General features: G+C 36.6%; 1 protein-coding gene and 1 long non-coding RNA gene across 2 annotated transcripts; one reads left to right on the top strand and one right to left on the bottom strand.

Annotated features, from left to right (window-relative positions):
• The first annotated feature begins 968 nt into the window (after positions 1–968).
• LOC140054769 (uncharacterized) lies at positions 969–1,874 on the top strand. Its single transcript, XR_011846572.1, has 3 exons — positions 969–1,118; positions 1,479–1,598; positions 1,789–1,874. It is a non-coding gene; the product is annotated as an uncharacterized lncRNA (long non-coding RNA).
• Positions 1,875–10,112: 8,238 nt separating this feature from the next.
• On the bottom strand, positions 10,113–14,105 carry LOC140055388 (uncharacterized). Its single transcript, XM_072100725.1, has one exon. The coding sequence runs from the start codon at positions 14,103–14,105 to the stop codon at positions 10,113–10,115; it is 3,993 nt and encodes a 1,330-aa protein (XP_071956826.1).
• Positions 14,106–17,271: the final 3,166 nt, after the last annotated feature.

Genomic DNA, 17,271 nt, shown 5'->3' with positions numbered 1-17,271 from the left:
ATGGAAAAGGTAATGTTGTTGATTGAAATTGGCATAATGTCTGTAACTCGACGTGATACGAGGAGAAAATTACGAGAACTTCGCTTATAAAAGACAAAATAAAAAGGTTAAATTTAACCAAAACCCATTGACTACTTCCAGTCAATGTTCCGGTTGATTATATTTTATCAGGTAAATGTTGTTTTGCACAATCCTATAATATTTTTATAAAACATCCAGAATCGGTTTCCGTTGCGAAAGGACAAACAGCAACGCTGTCGTGTGAATGGATACCAGCATTGAATGGAACACATGCCTTTTTCTGGTCAGTATTCCCTCGTGGTGGTACGCCTAATCGAATTGAAAGATCAACATTAATATACAATGTAACAAGTAATTCAATCTGCTCATATCTTTCTATTTTTAATGTTGATGATGACGTGGGAAGATACAGGTGTGATATCTGGGACGGTGGTTCATTCATTCATCTTTCTCGAGATGTTTATGTATTGCAAGACATAACATGCAGTGACAATGGTGAAATAGGAACAGCGCTGAAATGTTCTTCTTCTTCAAATGACATATCTTTACGTTGGTATAAAGACGGACAATTGATTAATTGGAAAATACAACCAAATAATATTTTAAAATCAAGACCGTATAGTAAAGTTGTAGGAACTTGTGAAACTATTCCGTTTATGTCGATTCACCAATGCAGACATTGAACAATCACAGCCAGGTCGACTTCAGGTTGGAGATAGCTTTAAAGATGTATTGTCCCCCAAAAATTGAAAAATAAAGATGAAAAAAATCAAATTTTGAATAGACTGTTTTGTAGTTAACATAAAGTTATTCACTTCCACCGAAAAAAAATCCGAAAAAAATATTGATTTCGCTTATAAAAAAATCAAAATAAGTTTACCATTTTTTCGAACTCATCGGCTCAGAAATTAGGCCGGTAGAGCTAATTCATACATATGCATGATATGTTAATGAGCATCCACACAGCAGAGATCTGATCTAACAATGGACGATGCACGTTGTATGTACAACAACACCACCAGAGATCGACGCGACTCGACTGTGGGGTTCCCTGGCCTGATCGTATAAATATGTAAAGCTGAGCTGTTAATTTGTCGGTAAGTAGGCCTAGACGGTTATTTTAAATATAATAATATATATAACGCAATAATAACAGGAAGGTAAATTAATTAACTTAGCCTGGGATTTTTTCAGTTCAGGGCTAGGCCTAGAATAATTAATACATGCTGCTGCATATTACTAGGCTAGTAGTAGCAAGCAGACTGTGACAATCGGGTCCCTGCAGAAGATGCCCAGCTAGGCCCTATACATTGTACTCTTCATAGACTGGCCTAGGCTATATGCCATCAATCTTAGCTACATTCCGAAAATACAGCCAGCTTGCTGTACCATATATATTTACAGTTGAAGCTTGTTTAACTAATTTTTATGATAAAAATAAAACAAACATTTTTCAGGGAAAATGGTTGCAATACAAGCCTGAAATTGAGAACCTTCCAGCAGCACTGTACAAGTAGACAGAGGGGAAAAGCCAGCTTAGCCATTTTACAACACAAACAAATGTTCTCTGTACTGTAGTAAGTCAAATATTTATTTTCTCTTTTTATAAGTTATAACATTATAAGTAATGTGTTTTAATTACCATAGAAAGGTAGTATACTTATTTGACTATGTCAAAGTAAGCAATTTCACTAGCCCAATTTTGCACTAAATATGCATGATCTATTTTTTCCAGATTTTCATACTTTGCTTTTACTTTCTTTAAAGACGTTGAGCTGATGAAGACTGGAACAGAGGTCACCCAAAGACAACAATGATAGACTCGGTATTATATTGGAATATGATTGGATATTGCAGGAAAAATATTTCCGACTCTCCTGCTGCATTCGGCCAATATGTTCTTGTCCAGCTTGTAAAATATTGTATAATTTTTTTTTTATTATATGTACAGTATATTATTTTGTAAACATAACATTCAATAAATATAAAAAAAACTACTACAAAAGTACACAGGATAAATTCTTCAAATTTACTTACACTTCATAATTTTACTGTAAATATTACAGTGCAAAAGGAGTTAATAAAATATATATATACAGTATATCTTATTGAATTCCTGTATTGTTTTTTGTGTCAATTTGTCTACTAATTATCAATGTGTTGATTGTGGCAGTAATTACGACAGCTATGGTCTTCTAAGATCGCTCACATCCATTACCAAGTGTCATTTTAATAGTAAGAAACGTTTCAATAAATTGTGAATGTTGCCACTGTACGATACATTTTATGTTTCTCACTACTTGCTCTTATTGTTCAATCAATCAACCTAAAAAAAAAAGAAATTTGTGTCAAAATATCTGCATAAAATGTTTATTTGCGGAATGTTAATTTTAACCTATTGCATTTGATACAGAAAATATTTTTAAAATATTGCATCAGTAAAACATCCAAAACAATATTTAGATTTTCTTTTTTTTTTTATTTTCACTGCCGAATAGATAGTTGAAATCTTTAAAAATTAAACCAATTCATTATGATAGAAGCAAAAATACATCCCTTCTGGTGGTGGTCTACTGTAGCCCTAGCTAGCAGTGTACTGCCTAGGCCTACTACACTCTACTTCTAGAGACAGAAGTAGGCAGCAGTTAGGCTACTCGAGACTGCCAGTGCTAGTAGTAGTACAGTAGCAGCAAATTCGGGCCTAGGCCTAGCTAGGCCTCTCCTGTTACCGAAACAAAAACTCACCTAAATGAATAAGATTCAACATCAAAGTTACCAACTGTAATTCTAACTTAGCATTCTGCTAGCTATAGTTTTCGTGTTTTCTTCAAGATTCGTCTCGCATCACTACTCGACTCTCTCGCACGCATGCATTGCTATCGTTGTTGGCTGTTGATTTGGAAAGCATCATCATCCACATGATGTATCCATACAATATGAATATTTATGAGCTAACTCAGGTCAAGGGTTAAATTAAACCGGAACACATTTGTCTTCCAGACAAATAGCTTCCGGTTGGTTAATTTTTGCATTAAATTGCGATTTTCCCGTGTAAAAAATTATTTTTTTCAATCCAAATTGAGGTCAAAGTGAATAACTTTTATGTGCAATTAAAATGGCCTATTCAACAAAAATATTGAAAAAAAAATTGTTTTCAGGGGGACAATACATCTTTAACCATCAAACGCATGATTTAACACTGCCAGCTCAGGGTAAGGTAATCCTGATTATATTAAATGAAAATGGAGTAACAACCCAGTCACTGACAAGTGTTAAAGATCAATTTGCAATAGGTAATTTGAAGTATGCGTATCAATGGCAAATTAAATGTACGCATACTACTAATTAGTCGTAGTTGTCGCAAAAACAGTTATAGCATGAGCTTTCAGAGCACATTTGCAATAAAAACCAAACTCAAGCAAGCTAGACACAATATGAAGACGGAATCTACCTTATGAAAATAAAAGTGATAAGTTTGCATATGATATACAGTACAAGAATTCAGTTTATAAGCTATAGCATGTAGAAGCCTTTTATGCAAATAACTATTATGTTTTACATACAATGTGTGCAATAGATTAAATCAGTAATTAACACAATTTGCGGAGAACGGAAACCGTTCGAACTATTACGGAATGACCTATAGGCCTTATTCAGTCCATCAGGCTCTGAAGTAAACACTGTAGCATTTAATGTTAAGGTTCAGTGTCTTTATTGTCTAAATTAGTTGAATAAAAATAAAAGGTGAAGTTTTATAGAATGTAATAGGTAGAATTTAATGCAATTGAAGAATTGAATTAATACCGACCCATGTTTTAAACACATTTCTTAATCAGAAACTGTCAAAAATAATGCGGAGACCGTACTGGGACGCAGTATTTTTTTTCCCGGCATTTAATTCAGAAATCATGAATAATGCATGCACTGAGCCTAATTTGGTATGAAGAGAAACAATATTGCTACCGGAAACGCCTAACCATAACCCCTCTCTCCAAAAGATTTCATTGAAAATCGGAAAGATTAATAGTTATTAGTAACACAGGGCACAGTTTTAACCCTTTTCCTATTTAATGTGTTCACCTCGAACAATTTGCCAATGACACGGCCATCATGGTTCTTATTGAACATGACAACTATATCTTGAAAGAATTTCATTTAGCTTCGATTTTGTATAGATGACAAATTTCGTTTTTGTAAAAGCACAAGTTAACGGAGTACTTACTCGAACGTTTCGATCTCTATCAGAGATCCTTCTCAACTGACTGCGGAGTGTTAATGCAGCTTGGTCATTCTTTACGTCATCTGTTGATGACGTCGTACGCCTCCGGTTGTAGGTTGGAGGCTGATCTCGTCCCCCTGGAAGAACAAGACACCGTTCGCAGTAAAATTGTAGCTATTGTAAAATCTACCACTCTACCACCTTCAAATTTAACCCCCAAAGAACGAAAGGCCATAAAGAACTTGAAGAAAGATAAATCTATTCTTATTCTCCCAGCGGATAAAGGTAGATCTACTGTCATCCTAAATACTACTGATTACAAAGATAAAGTGGGAACCATGGTGAGCGACACTAATGTTTACGAACTGCTAAAACGTAATCCAACACAAAACTATAAACGAAAAGTGGTCAACATCATAGGCAGGTTGTTCAAAGAAAAGAAAATCAACTACAGAGAGAAAGAAGGGCTGTTTCCCACGGCTGAAATTGTACCTAGGTTGTATTGTCTTCCGAAGATACATAAACCAAATTGGCCATTAAGACCTATAGTAGATAACATCAACACCATTTTTTACACCGTTGCACAATTCCTCACCAAAATCCTGGGTCCGCTTGTCGGAAACACAGAACATCATGTAACTTACTCAGGAGAGTTGGCGAGTGAACAACAGATCCGACACTTCTGGATAGAACTAAACTACATGTGACAGACATAATGGAGCTCCTCGGTTTAATTGTGAACAAAACCTATTTCTCGTTCAATGGTAACATTTATAGGCAAATACAAGGCATTGCTATGGGAAGCCCAATAAGTCCTATATTGGCGAACTTGTATCTAGAGTGGCTCGAACATCAAGCCATAAACACGGCACCCACTAACATCAAGCCTGTGTATTGGAAACGATACGTTGATGATGTATTAGCTATCATCCCCACAGGTACAGTACATACATTTAACACACATCTTAATAACATCGATATAACTGACAATATCAAGTTCACCACAGAATCCATGACAAACAACACAATACCTTTCCTGGACATGCTCATCACACTCAATGACAATGGAACAGTTACCACCTCAGTCTATCGGAAGCCCACTCACACAGACCAATATTTACATTTCAACTCACATCATCCACTCGAACACAAACTGGGGCTTATAAACACGCTTGTGGACAGAGCTGAGAAGGTAGTGGGAGATATGGATTTGAGGAAAGTTGAGATGGATAACATCAAGAAAGCGTTACACAACTGCCAGTATTCAGAGTAGTCCTTCCAGAGAGTTATGGAAAACCGAAAAAGAAAAAAGAACAAAGGACACGAACCACAGAAGGAAAAGATCAAGATGCGAGGTAGCATAGGAATCCCCTATGTAAAAGGAATGGCAGAAAGAATACGCACTCTCTCCTATCACAATGTCGGAACCTATTTCCTACCCCAAAATAAAATCAAGAATAGCCTCGTCCACCCAAAAGATAAAATCGAGAAGATGGATACATGTGGAGTAATCTACGAAGTCACCTGCCGCAACTGTCCACAAGTTTACATTGGGGAAACAGGGAGGGCATTACAAACACGAATTAATGATCACAAAAAAGATGTTACAACAAACACGGGGGGAGTAATGACTAGGGCCTCCAGAACATCCACATCTTCGATCATACACAAATCTGCCATTACAGAACATGTCATAAAACACAATCATGTACCGAACTGGGAGGCGACCATCTTAACCAAAGAGCCTAAACGCAAAGATAGACAGATTAGAGAATCATTACATATAAGGAGAAATAAGGAGAAGACCATAAACCGGGACACTGGAGCCCACGAACTCTCGCATTTGTACAATTATTTGATAGACACATCACCTGGCCGAGCCCCGCACAACCTCCAACCTACAACCGGAGGCGTACGACGTCATCAACAGATGACGTCAAGAATGACCAAGCTGCATTAACACTCCACAGTCAGTTGAGAAGGATCTCTGATAGAGATCGAAACGTTCGAGTAAGTACTCCGTTAACTTGTGCTTTTACAAAAACGAAATTTGTCATCTATGACAACTATAGTCATCATAAAGTTGAAATTGACCGCTTTGTAAGGTTTTGTAATAAAAACCATCAAGAAATGGTACGGTAATATATGTTTCGTACTAAATTCAAGGCATCTACTGATGATATTGTCAGTGATGGTAATCATGTAAAGAAGTCTTTAGTTATAAGTACATAGAAGGGAAATTTGATACTATTTTTAATTTTTCTGAACATTTAGAATATGTTAGTAAGAAATACTCGTATTTACTGCCTTAAAAATGAACGCTTTAATGTTAGTAACATGCAAAATAATCACCTTCTATTTACTTCAGTTATTTGTGGGGTTTGGAGTAATTGCTTAAGGGGATGGGGAAGAATTGCTTTTAACAAAGATAAAGAATTAATAGATTGTCTGATTAGAAAAGTGAGTAGAATAACTGGTATATGTTTGCCTTCGGTTGTCTCTCTCTCTAGCAGGGTAACAAATATATTTTGTCATATTAAAACTGATGAACTTCATCCCCTCCATAATGTGGATATCACCCATACTATCCCTATATGAAAGTTCATTACATGTCATGATTCGTTTGTTGCTAAAGGTATAATAGGTTACTTGTGAGGTGACTTTTATTCTGTATTTTTTTATTTATGAATGATATGAATCTGGGTTTTTTTTTGCAAGCTCCTCTTCTGTTTTTGAGATAATAAAATATCTCTTATGTTTCCTAATTATTTTAACTTAACCTAACCATCTAAATTATAATAATCTCTCTCAAATTCTAAAAAAACACCAAAAATAGTCGAACCGAGGTTCGGCTCTTTTAACCGTTACAGTCAATGATAAGGCTGTGATGGACAACTCTAATGTTGGTCTCCAAAAAATATTAACGAAGGAGTAACAACCCAGTCATTGACAAGTGTGAAAGATGAATTTGCAATAGGTGATTCGATGCGTATCAATAATAAATAAGCGCCAGGTTGGAAATAGCTTTAACCACGGAGAACGTAAAGCAAAAAGGTTAACTATAACTAATGTTAACTTATTTCTGACTCAGTCACAACGTGGATTCTGGGCACGACACCAATTAGGAATATAGACCTGAATTAAATCTTACTTTAACACCGGTAATGTTTTCCAGAGGATTAACAAAATAGATCATTGTCAAGTATACAGGTTTTCATATTTTATTACGCACGTAGTATCGTGTAAAAAGTTACGTGCAAAGGTGAGAATAAGACTAAAAAAAATGCAATTGAGCACGGCACCCTCTATAGAATGTATTGTTCCTGTTCAAAAGAAAATTTAAAAAATTATTTACGTTTAACGAATTTGAGAAAAAAAATGGCACTCATCAGCATTACAGCAAATACATACAACAAATTATGGGTGAAGGGGTGTAACAAATTAGGGACCGTCGGCATGTCTCCGTCGTCTTCCAGGACCTGCGTCGTTGCTAGATACCATGAACTGGATCACCTTATCACCAACAGACCATGAAAGGCAAGAATACTGTTGTAATTGGCCTGGTCACACTCTTCATGTTATTTACAAGACATGAGCAATTCGTCTATTAACTACAGATAATGAATGTGATGTCAAAATTATTGAAATATTTTCCATTTTAACTTTCTGTGTTTATAAAAGTAAAGTCAAACACAGACTAGGACTTGTTAAAAAATGTCCATGGTTAATGTTCACTGCGGAGTTAGAAAGTATAATCAATTGTGAGTTTTTAATAAATAAAGAAAAGGCAAAACAAATGTGGTCAGATATGGACCGTAACAATTTAGCAAGGTATAAAATTAACGTTTATAAAATTGATATTTAGGTAATGTAAAATATAACTTTTTTTTATTGCCTGAAAGAGATAAAAAGAGTTATAAAATAAAGAATTCTGTGGTAAATTATACGTACATTGTTAAGGATTGAAAAACGTGTAAAGAGTGTATAACATAGAGGAAATTTTTTTTCTTCTTTCATTATACTATTATATATAAAATGCAATGGTAGGAGTGAGATATCAGATGTACTGAAAGTTATATGTCAATTATATTGTATTTTATCATTACATTACTCATGTGCAATGCATTGTAAACGAACATTTTATTAATGAAGAAATAAAAGTGGGTCAATCCTACATAAGACAAAAAAAAACTACAGATAATGAATTACCCGTAATTTGAGAGTCGTTTATATTTTGCACACGTACATTGTTTGCAGATGTACGTATAATGCACAATAGGTTCCTGTGTTTGCAAGTAAACGATTGAATGTTCGAATATGACAAAGAAAAATAATAATTTATCCTGACTTTATAACCTGACGCAAAATAGTAACACGTACGCCTATACTAGTCGTAGTGGTCGCAAAAACAGTTATAGCGATCTACAGTATACACTCAAAGTTTCCTTGTCATTATTTTCTGTTAAGTCATCATTTCTTGTCATTAATCTATCATGCTAATACTAATGTATATACACATATAATTAAATTTATATATTATTTAATTAAGTGTAATTATTTCAGGTCATAGATAGAGACATGCCCCATACACGGAGGTAGAGTTCAATAAAGTAAAACGATACGAGAAGAACTAAGATGGCTTCCTATTTTATTCTATTATTAGCGGTTGTTTCGACATTATCTGGAGTTTGTTTCTTGTCTTGTCACTCGAGTGTATGAAAGAAAAAATTAAGAGAAGAAATAAACAAATTAGGTAATGGGATCCAAGCTTTATAATGACATGCTTTTTAGTCAAGTGCAACGCGACTCTACAGCTCACTATGTCGGTCGGTCGGTCGATCGGTCGGTAAACACTAACTTGAGCACGGGACTATATGTATATCGCCTTGTTGGACAGTGTTTTATATAAGCTCAACATTCAAACTATCCAATTAAACCGACTCACTGTTTTAGTTGATGATGATGATACAGTAAATCTACAATTGTATTCATTATCTTAATATCCTACACAAAAAAATAAATTAAAAGGTTATTGAATATATGGACTGCATGTGCTGTTTCTTGTTGTTGCTTAAGTAAGACAAATTGGCAAATTATTGTTAAAAAGCAAAAACTTAATGTTTTTATATATCTCAGAGCAAATATAATTTACTAGCAAAGATACCCGCCCCAGGGCGGGAGTTAGTTGCATTGATGACACTGAAGGATCAGACCTTAACTGTCAATAGAAATAATGATAGAAAGTGACTCTTTGTAATACATATTAGAACACACAGAGCAACAATGTAGTATTTACCTCCATAGTAGTAGTTTGTGTGTATTCAGTTATTCCAGTTAGGCCTAGTTCATCAGTAGTTTGTGATATACAACATTTCGCGTATTTGAATCTGGTACATATACATGTAAGTGTTCAGGTGAACCAACTCTTGACAGGGCAACATACAGCATGCCATGTGAAAAAAACTGTTGTATCTAGGTGTATGCCAACACTTCTGAACGTTTGACCCTGTGACTTATTTATGGTCATAGCAAAAGACAGTCTTATGGGAAATTGAAGGCGTTTAAATTTAAACGGCAGGTCACCGTCTGAAGGTGTCAACGGAATTCTCGGTATAAGTGCACGTTTTCCTGCTCCTGGTCCGTTTAAAATTACCACCTCGAGAACATTTGGATTTAGTTTGTGGATAATACATCTAGTTCCATTAGTTATATTAGGTAGATCCAATGATCTGAGCACTATAATGGGACATCCAACTTTAAGTAACAGTAAGTGAGGCGGTAGTGCTGATTATGTCGATAGAATTGAGAAACTCAACGGGAAAATGTACGGCTTCTTCATTAGTCAAAGTAGAGTCAATTGATTTAAATTGTTTTAGTTCTCCAGGGTAGTTAGTAAGGACTGAATTTGATTCACTGTTTCATTTAGTGGAGCAAGGACGGATCTTTCCAGAAACCATTGATGGTCAGTAGAATGGTTCAGAATTTGGCCATATACAGCATCGATTAAAGCATTAGAACTTGCACAATGGTTTATGAATGCTGGCAACTTGATTGTATCTGGAGGTAGGAGAACTTGAAAACGTCCTTCACCAATTGATAAAAGAAATTCAGAAAACTCTTCAGAGCTGTTTGCTAGATGTACTCTCATATTTGTGGACATTTTGTAGGTTTTGATGTTAGTCCATAAATAAGATTGTTGAATAGCAGCATCAATAACATTGACTCGAGTACCGTTTTTCACTACAGGGGGTATCTGGCGCTTATCACCACACAACAATGTTGGAATACCACCGAATGGTTGTGCTGCTGCTGTGATGTCTCGCAATGTGTAATTCATGGCCTCATATGCTGATTTGTGGGTCATTAGAGCCTCATCGACGATTAGTCCTCTGGTTTCCCTAAATATAGAAGCTAGGGCTGAGTTTTTATTAATACTGCATGTTGGGTGATCTCTGTATTGAACATCTAATGGAATTTTGAAGGTCGAATGAAGAGTTCTTGCACCTGGAATAAGCGTAGCTGCAATCCCACTTGATGCACATGCAATCACAATCCACCCCTTCGAACGAATTGTGTGTAGTAAATACTTCAGAAGAAATGTCTTGCCAGTTTCGCCAGGGGCATCTAAAAACACGATTCCAGGGATTTTGTTGTTGACCATATGTAGAAAGTCTGTTGCAATGGTTTTCTGTTCACCAGTGAGAGATTTTTCTTTGTCAGCAGCGAATAACCCTTGTTCGTCTGGGTCATAATCAGTATAAAAAATGTAGTCTTTGTTGATGAGTTGCTCAAAGTTCTGTGACTGGACTACTGGTAGACCGTAGTGTTCAACTGATTTTCCACTGATTCTCAGTAACTCTTGTTGAATTAAATGTAAACATTCATTGTGGATGATACATGTCTCTCTACCTTCATGGTCAGGCGGTAAACCTGCCTTATAAAATAGGTCATCTGACATGTGATGTTTATGTTGTTCCCATAATGTTAATGGGTCACTTGGTTCGCAAGCTGTTAGAATCATTGTGAACAGTTTTCGCAAATGGTGTCCGGTATTTGCTAAAGCAGCTTCTTCTAAAGCTCGGTGGTAATGTTGGTCATTATCAATTAGACCCATAGCTAGACATGTGGCGTGATAGGTGTCAAATTCTACTTCATTAAAGGTCTTTAAGTCCTTGTATGACTTAGGGCCACGCTTTTTGTGTAACAATAGTCTCATATAGTAACACTCTCTTTGTTTTGGGCTAATCGTATACACTCTTCCAAGACATGGAGACCTGAAAACTCCTGGGCTGCTTTCGGATGGTACACCTTGTTTCCGACGGTTCCACTTTTTAGCTTTGTTATGCCATGTATAATATTGGGGAACTTCTACATAAAGTAGTGATTGTGCGAAGTCGTCGGTTTGACAAAGAGTGAAAAATGCAGTCAGCATAGTTTTTGGTGGGGTCCCCAAAGCGATTCGACGTGCATTTTCTTCTGTGAAGTAAACTCGTTGGCCGTTTTCTAAGTGTATACATAACTGAAACACTGGAGGGTATCTTTCGTGAATGGGAAATCCGAGTATCCGCATCGCTGCCTCCATGCTGCCGACATATCTAGCTTCTTGATATTGAGTAATCTCGTCATTAGCTTCCATTGTCTGAACAGAGAATATGGCCTGATCAGAACCTTTATGTACATATTTTAAAACGTATTTGATACATTTGATTGAACTGCAGATTTCTACATTAGTATGACAGCCCATCTGGCGCAGTAGTTCGTTATTATATGGTACAATCCAGCGATTATCGATGTCTGTTTGAATTATCTCACCATCAAGTACCTTTATTATGGAAATGACATGTCCCCCATCTTCTGGTGAACTTCGTTTATACTTTGGATATGAGTCGTTTCCCTGAACAGTGTTCTGTTGAAATTCCTTGGGGAAGTGTTTTGTACAGTGATTGTCTTTAAATTTCATACACGGATTATTCGGTTTTAGTGGTCCACATGGGCCATGAATCATGTGTGATTTTACCAAATTATGAAGTGTTGGTTCAGTCGTTGGGCTTGGTATTACAGCAGAAATTACAGAGTCTATATCTTGGGGATTGATTTTTGATCCAGACTGAAGCCACAATAGTATGTGTGCATGGGGTAATCCCCTCTTTTGGAATTCTACAGAATATAACCAAGCTTGCAATTTTCCAAAGAAGCCATTTTTGAATAAGTTCATCATGTGTTTCAGTTTTAAATGAAAGACACGCACAACAATATCTGGGCGGTCATTGGGATTATGGTTTGGCAATAGATTATTTACTATTTCCTTCCACTTAGGATTTGTGGTTGTCGTAATGAATAAAGAAGGCCGACCATATGCTCTGATGTAAGTGATGGAGTCTTGCTGGCGCTCATGCATATATCGAGGTCCCCCTGTGTATGAAGATGGAAGTATGATTCGTTGTCCTACTGTTCTTGGGTCACTGTCTTCAGCCAAGATAGAATCACGGAAATGTTGATAAATGTCTGCTCTCAACAACTTTTGCTCTCTTCTCAAGTACTGTAAACGTTCAGTTTCAATTTTACAAAATACATCCACTATATACTGTTGAAACAGTCTACGGCAATAAAGTAGATGGTTAGTTGGCCTACACATCATGTGATATCGGTAATATTGCATTTGTGTAATTTTACGACCAGCATCTGTGTGAAGATATATGGAATATCCATCAGTTCCGTGCATGAAAAGGATTGGGTATTGAAGTGTATCATACGCTCTGTGTAATTCTGACACGTGCCGTAACCCTCCTTCTCGTTCATGCAAAACGATATCTCTATTCATACACGGTTCGTTGGGCATCAGAATGGCAACCTCGTTTCCAGTAGGTGGGTTGTACCTGCGAGCATGCTGGTTGGCAGGTCGCTTGTCCTCATGAATCACAATTCTCATGTTAGGGTCATCAATATTATCGACCATTTCTAGGGCGATGTTTAGATTACGAATATATTTGTTATGTTGGTGTAATAGTCCATTCAATGTATGGAGTATGTGTGGTTTCAGTTTAGAACTGAATAATGATCGACGGGTTTGTTGTTTCAAGTTATTATCCACAAAGTATATTTGCAGAAACTGTGGTGTAGCATCTGCATGTAGCCGTAAACTGCCAATTTTATGACAAACTTGGCCCTGAACAGTAAAGTTTGGATTCCAGCCTTGTATATTGCGCTGCTTACAACCAAAACTGGTCATTTGGAAGGCTGAATTATAAAGCCTAATGTCAGCTAAAAAAGAAGCGGAATCAGCATTAGTTCCATTCAAAAGCGACATAAGATATTTAGGTGGTGATGGTATTGGCGTAAGAGTGATTTTTCCATCATTACAACATAATGATTTTGTTTCCAATTTGAATCGGATGGCACCACATTTGTTACATTTTACATTCATTGAGCCAATATCAGTTTTGTTTTGAAACAGGTGTTCGTGATATACAAAAGCTGGTGGTGTTGATGTTGTCTCGTCGAGTGTTTCATTAAACCTTGCAGTAGCTTTCCGGGAGCGATCGCATCCAAGTCTGGCTGTTGTCTGTTCAGGCGTTTCATTAAACCTTGCAGTAGCTTTCCGGGAGTGATCGCATCCAAGTCTGGCTGTTGTCTGTTCAGGCGTTTCATTAAGCCTTGTAGTAGCTATCCTGGAGCACTCACTTTCAAGTCTGGCTGTTGTCTGTTCAGGCGTTTCATTGAGCCTTGTATTAGCTATCCTAGAGCGCTCACTTTCAAGTCTAACTGTTGTTTGTTCATTAGTCTCCTTTTTTCTGGCAGCTGACATTCGTTGAGCATCCTCAGATTTTCTTCCACTGGACAATGGGCGTTTTTTCCTTGGCGGCATGTTGATGTAGTTGAACACAGTAACAGTAAACAACGTTTGTATGTTCACACAGGAATGGATGTCTGTAATGAGACAATCCAAGAGACCGATACATAGCTGGATATGGTTAAAATACTTTGCTAAATGTGTAAATGAATAGGTGTCATATTTTTATTTATTTTTTATTTCATTTATTTTATTCATTTCGGCAATAAACATAAAATAATAATTACAAAAAAAACATAAAAATATATATATATATATGAAAAACAAGACACGAGGCCGAGGAAAGACAAAAGCATTAAACAAACGCTGTCACCGGTAAGGTGTGTCTCTCCAACACATAAATAACAAATAACAAGAATATATACAAATATAGTAGACATATCATTTCATTTAAAAATTTAAAAAGTTTCTCTCCGACATTTAAAATATAGCTTTAGAGATAATTTAAAATTAATAAAAGAACCATTAACAAAAATATCACGAATCTCATTGGGTATGGAATTCCAAGTTCTAGTGAATCTGGTCGGGATGCAAAATTTTGACATATCATTACTGGAGCGAAGATGCTTGAAAGTGAGAGTATCATGACGATTATTAACTATGAGTAAATTATTATTATCTTTGATGATAAAGTAAAACATTGCAAACAAATAGAACAGTATAACAATCTCTAATAGCGATTGTGGATGGGATATCAAGAGTGTCTAGTCTCCCCTCATATGACTGTTCCTGACGACGTTGATGTAAGATCAACCGGGTGGCCCGTCTCTGGATTTGCTCAATCATTTGAATTTGACATATGCGATAAGGGTACCACACCTCGCAACAGTACTGTATATGAGGGAGGACTAGACACTGGTATAATTATAAAAGAACGGGTGTAGAACAACCACCAGCAATTGCTCTAACAAGACCCAGTGTTCTATTACACTTATTTACAACCTCATGGACTTGTTTAGACCATGACAAATCATCGAATATGTACACACCAAGAATTTTCAGATGTTTAACATGTGCAATAACCTGATCGTTAAGTACATAGTCATTAGAAGATGGAGCTCTCCTTCTATCGATAGACAAGATGTTACATTTAGTAGGGTTTAAAATAAGTTTGTTTAAAATTGACCATTCAGAGATTTTGTTAATGTCTCTCTGTAAGGAAATAAAATCACAATAAGAATAAGCTGCTTTACTAATAAATGTATCGTCAGCATATTGGTACGGTTTATTTTCCAAGTGAAGATTTAAGTCATTCACGTAAATGTTGAACAATAATGGCCCCAAGACTGACCCCCGGGGGACACCTGACTTGACTAAACACCAGTCAGATTGGACACCATTAAAAATTACTCTTTGCTTACAACCAGATAAGAAAGAGTTAATCCATTTTAATAATACACCGCCAACACCATACGTTTTTGAAAGCTTATTCACCAGAATGTCATGCGAGATGGAATCAAATGCCCTACTGTAATCAAGAGCCACGACATCAATCCGTGGTGCCTCATTATCTAAAGCCTTAACCCAGGATGTTGTAGCCTCAGCCAAGACTGAGGAACAAGATTTTCCTGGAGTAAAACCATATTGGCCATCAAACATGAGTCCAAATTCGTCCACATGAAGACGGAGTTCATCGGTGACAATACTCTCGAGCACCTTTGAGAACAAAGATGTCAGTGCAATTGGTCTATAGTTGCATAGGTTCGTCTTGCTGAGCTTCTTATGGACTGGTGCGATGTTTGCACATTTCCATGCCGAAGGAAGTTCACCACTTTCCAAACTGAAGTTAAAAACATCGGCAAGTAATGGCGATAAACCTTTGGCACAGAGTTTTAACATTTGAGATGTAATGCCATCGGGCCCGGCAGCTTTGCCCACAGAGAGTTTCATGATCTTCCTGAAAACAACAATGGGATGGACAATAATGTTTGCTAGAGTAGTAACCTCTAGTCTGGGTGATGTAGATTCATCTGTTAATGGGTCATTCTGGGTAAAATAAGATTCGAATAGTGAATTAAACGCGTTCGCAATTGCCCTTGGATCGGAGCACATTGTATCATTAATCACAAATGAAAAACAATTTGCAGACTTCCGTTTAGACTGGACATACTGCCAGAATTGCTTCATATTATCAGCTTTTCCCATTAATTCATCAATATATTTACTGTGGGAACGATTTGTGACATATCTTATTTTATTACGGAGTTTTTTATAAGCAGTCCAATCATTAATGTTTCCACTTCGTCTAGCGCGGTTAAACAATTTTCTCTTTTTGACTGCCATTTTTTTAATTTCGGGGAAAATCCAGGGCTTGGTCTTTCGGCGTTGATTTCTATGTGGGATATGTAAATTCACACATTCCATAAATTTGGTAATAAAATTAGACCATACTCCATTAACCGATTCACATTCTATGGATTCCCAAGTGATGTTCCCAATACCTTCATTAATAGCCTCGACGTTAGTTTTAGCGTAAAAATATTTTGTCTTAGTAGGGTTTCGTTTAACCCTCGGGAAACCGCGAATTTTGAAACAACACAGTGGTCAGAAGTAGAGAATGGATCGAGAACATTAACGTCACAGACACGTTCTGGACAGTTAGTAAACAGTAAGTCAATGAGGGTGCTGGATGCCAATGTTATGCGTGTAGGATCCATGACAATCTGTTGGAAATCAAGTGATGATGTCCAATTGCTGACTCTGCTGTGCAAGTTGTTGATAACGTGTATGTCGGCCAACCAATTGATGTTAAAATCTCCAAGCAACGTAACTCCTTTATATTTTTCAATATGAAGTTGCAGAACAATTTCCTCAAGTTCCAAAGCAGAGTTAGGTTTAGATGGTGGTCTATCAAATACACCGCAAAGCCATCTACCATCATTGACACTGAACTCTGACCAGACACATTCAACATTTTCCATTGAAGGATGGGTAACTTGGATGGGATGTAATTCAGGTTTAATGGCCAGAAGCACACCACCACCGCTTTTATGAGCACCTCTGTCCTTGCGAAAAATGACATGTTGGTTTGATATAACACCATCAGGAACTGTATCGGTGAGCCAGGTTTCAGTTATACCGATGATTGATAGGTGAGTATTCTGTCCCAGGTAAGTTTGTAGACATCTTAGTTTGTTTTTTAGGCTCCTGACGTTAAATAATACACCACAAGTGCTTTCTG

The sequence above is a fragment of the Antedon mediterranea genome, chromosome 7 (assembly GCF_964355755.1).
Source record: "Antedon mediterranea chromosome 7, ecAntMedi1.1, whole genome shotgun sequence".
NCBI lineage: Eukaryota > Metazoa > Echinodermata > Crinoidea > Comatulida > Antedonidae > Antedon > Antedon mediterranea.
Note: the sequence above shows the minus strand (reverse complement) of the source record. Positions and strands in the feature narration are given on the sequence as shown.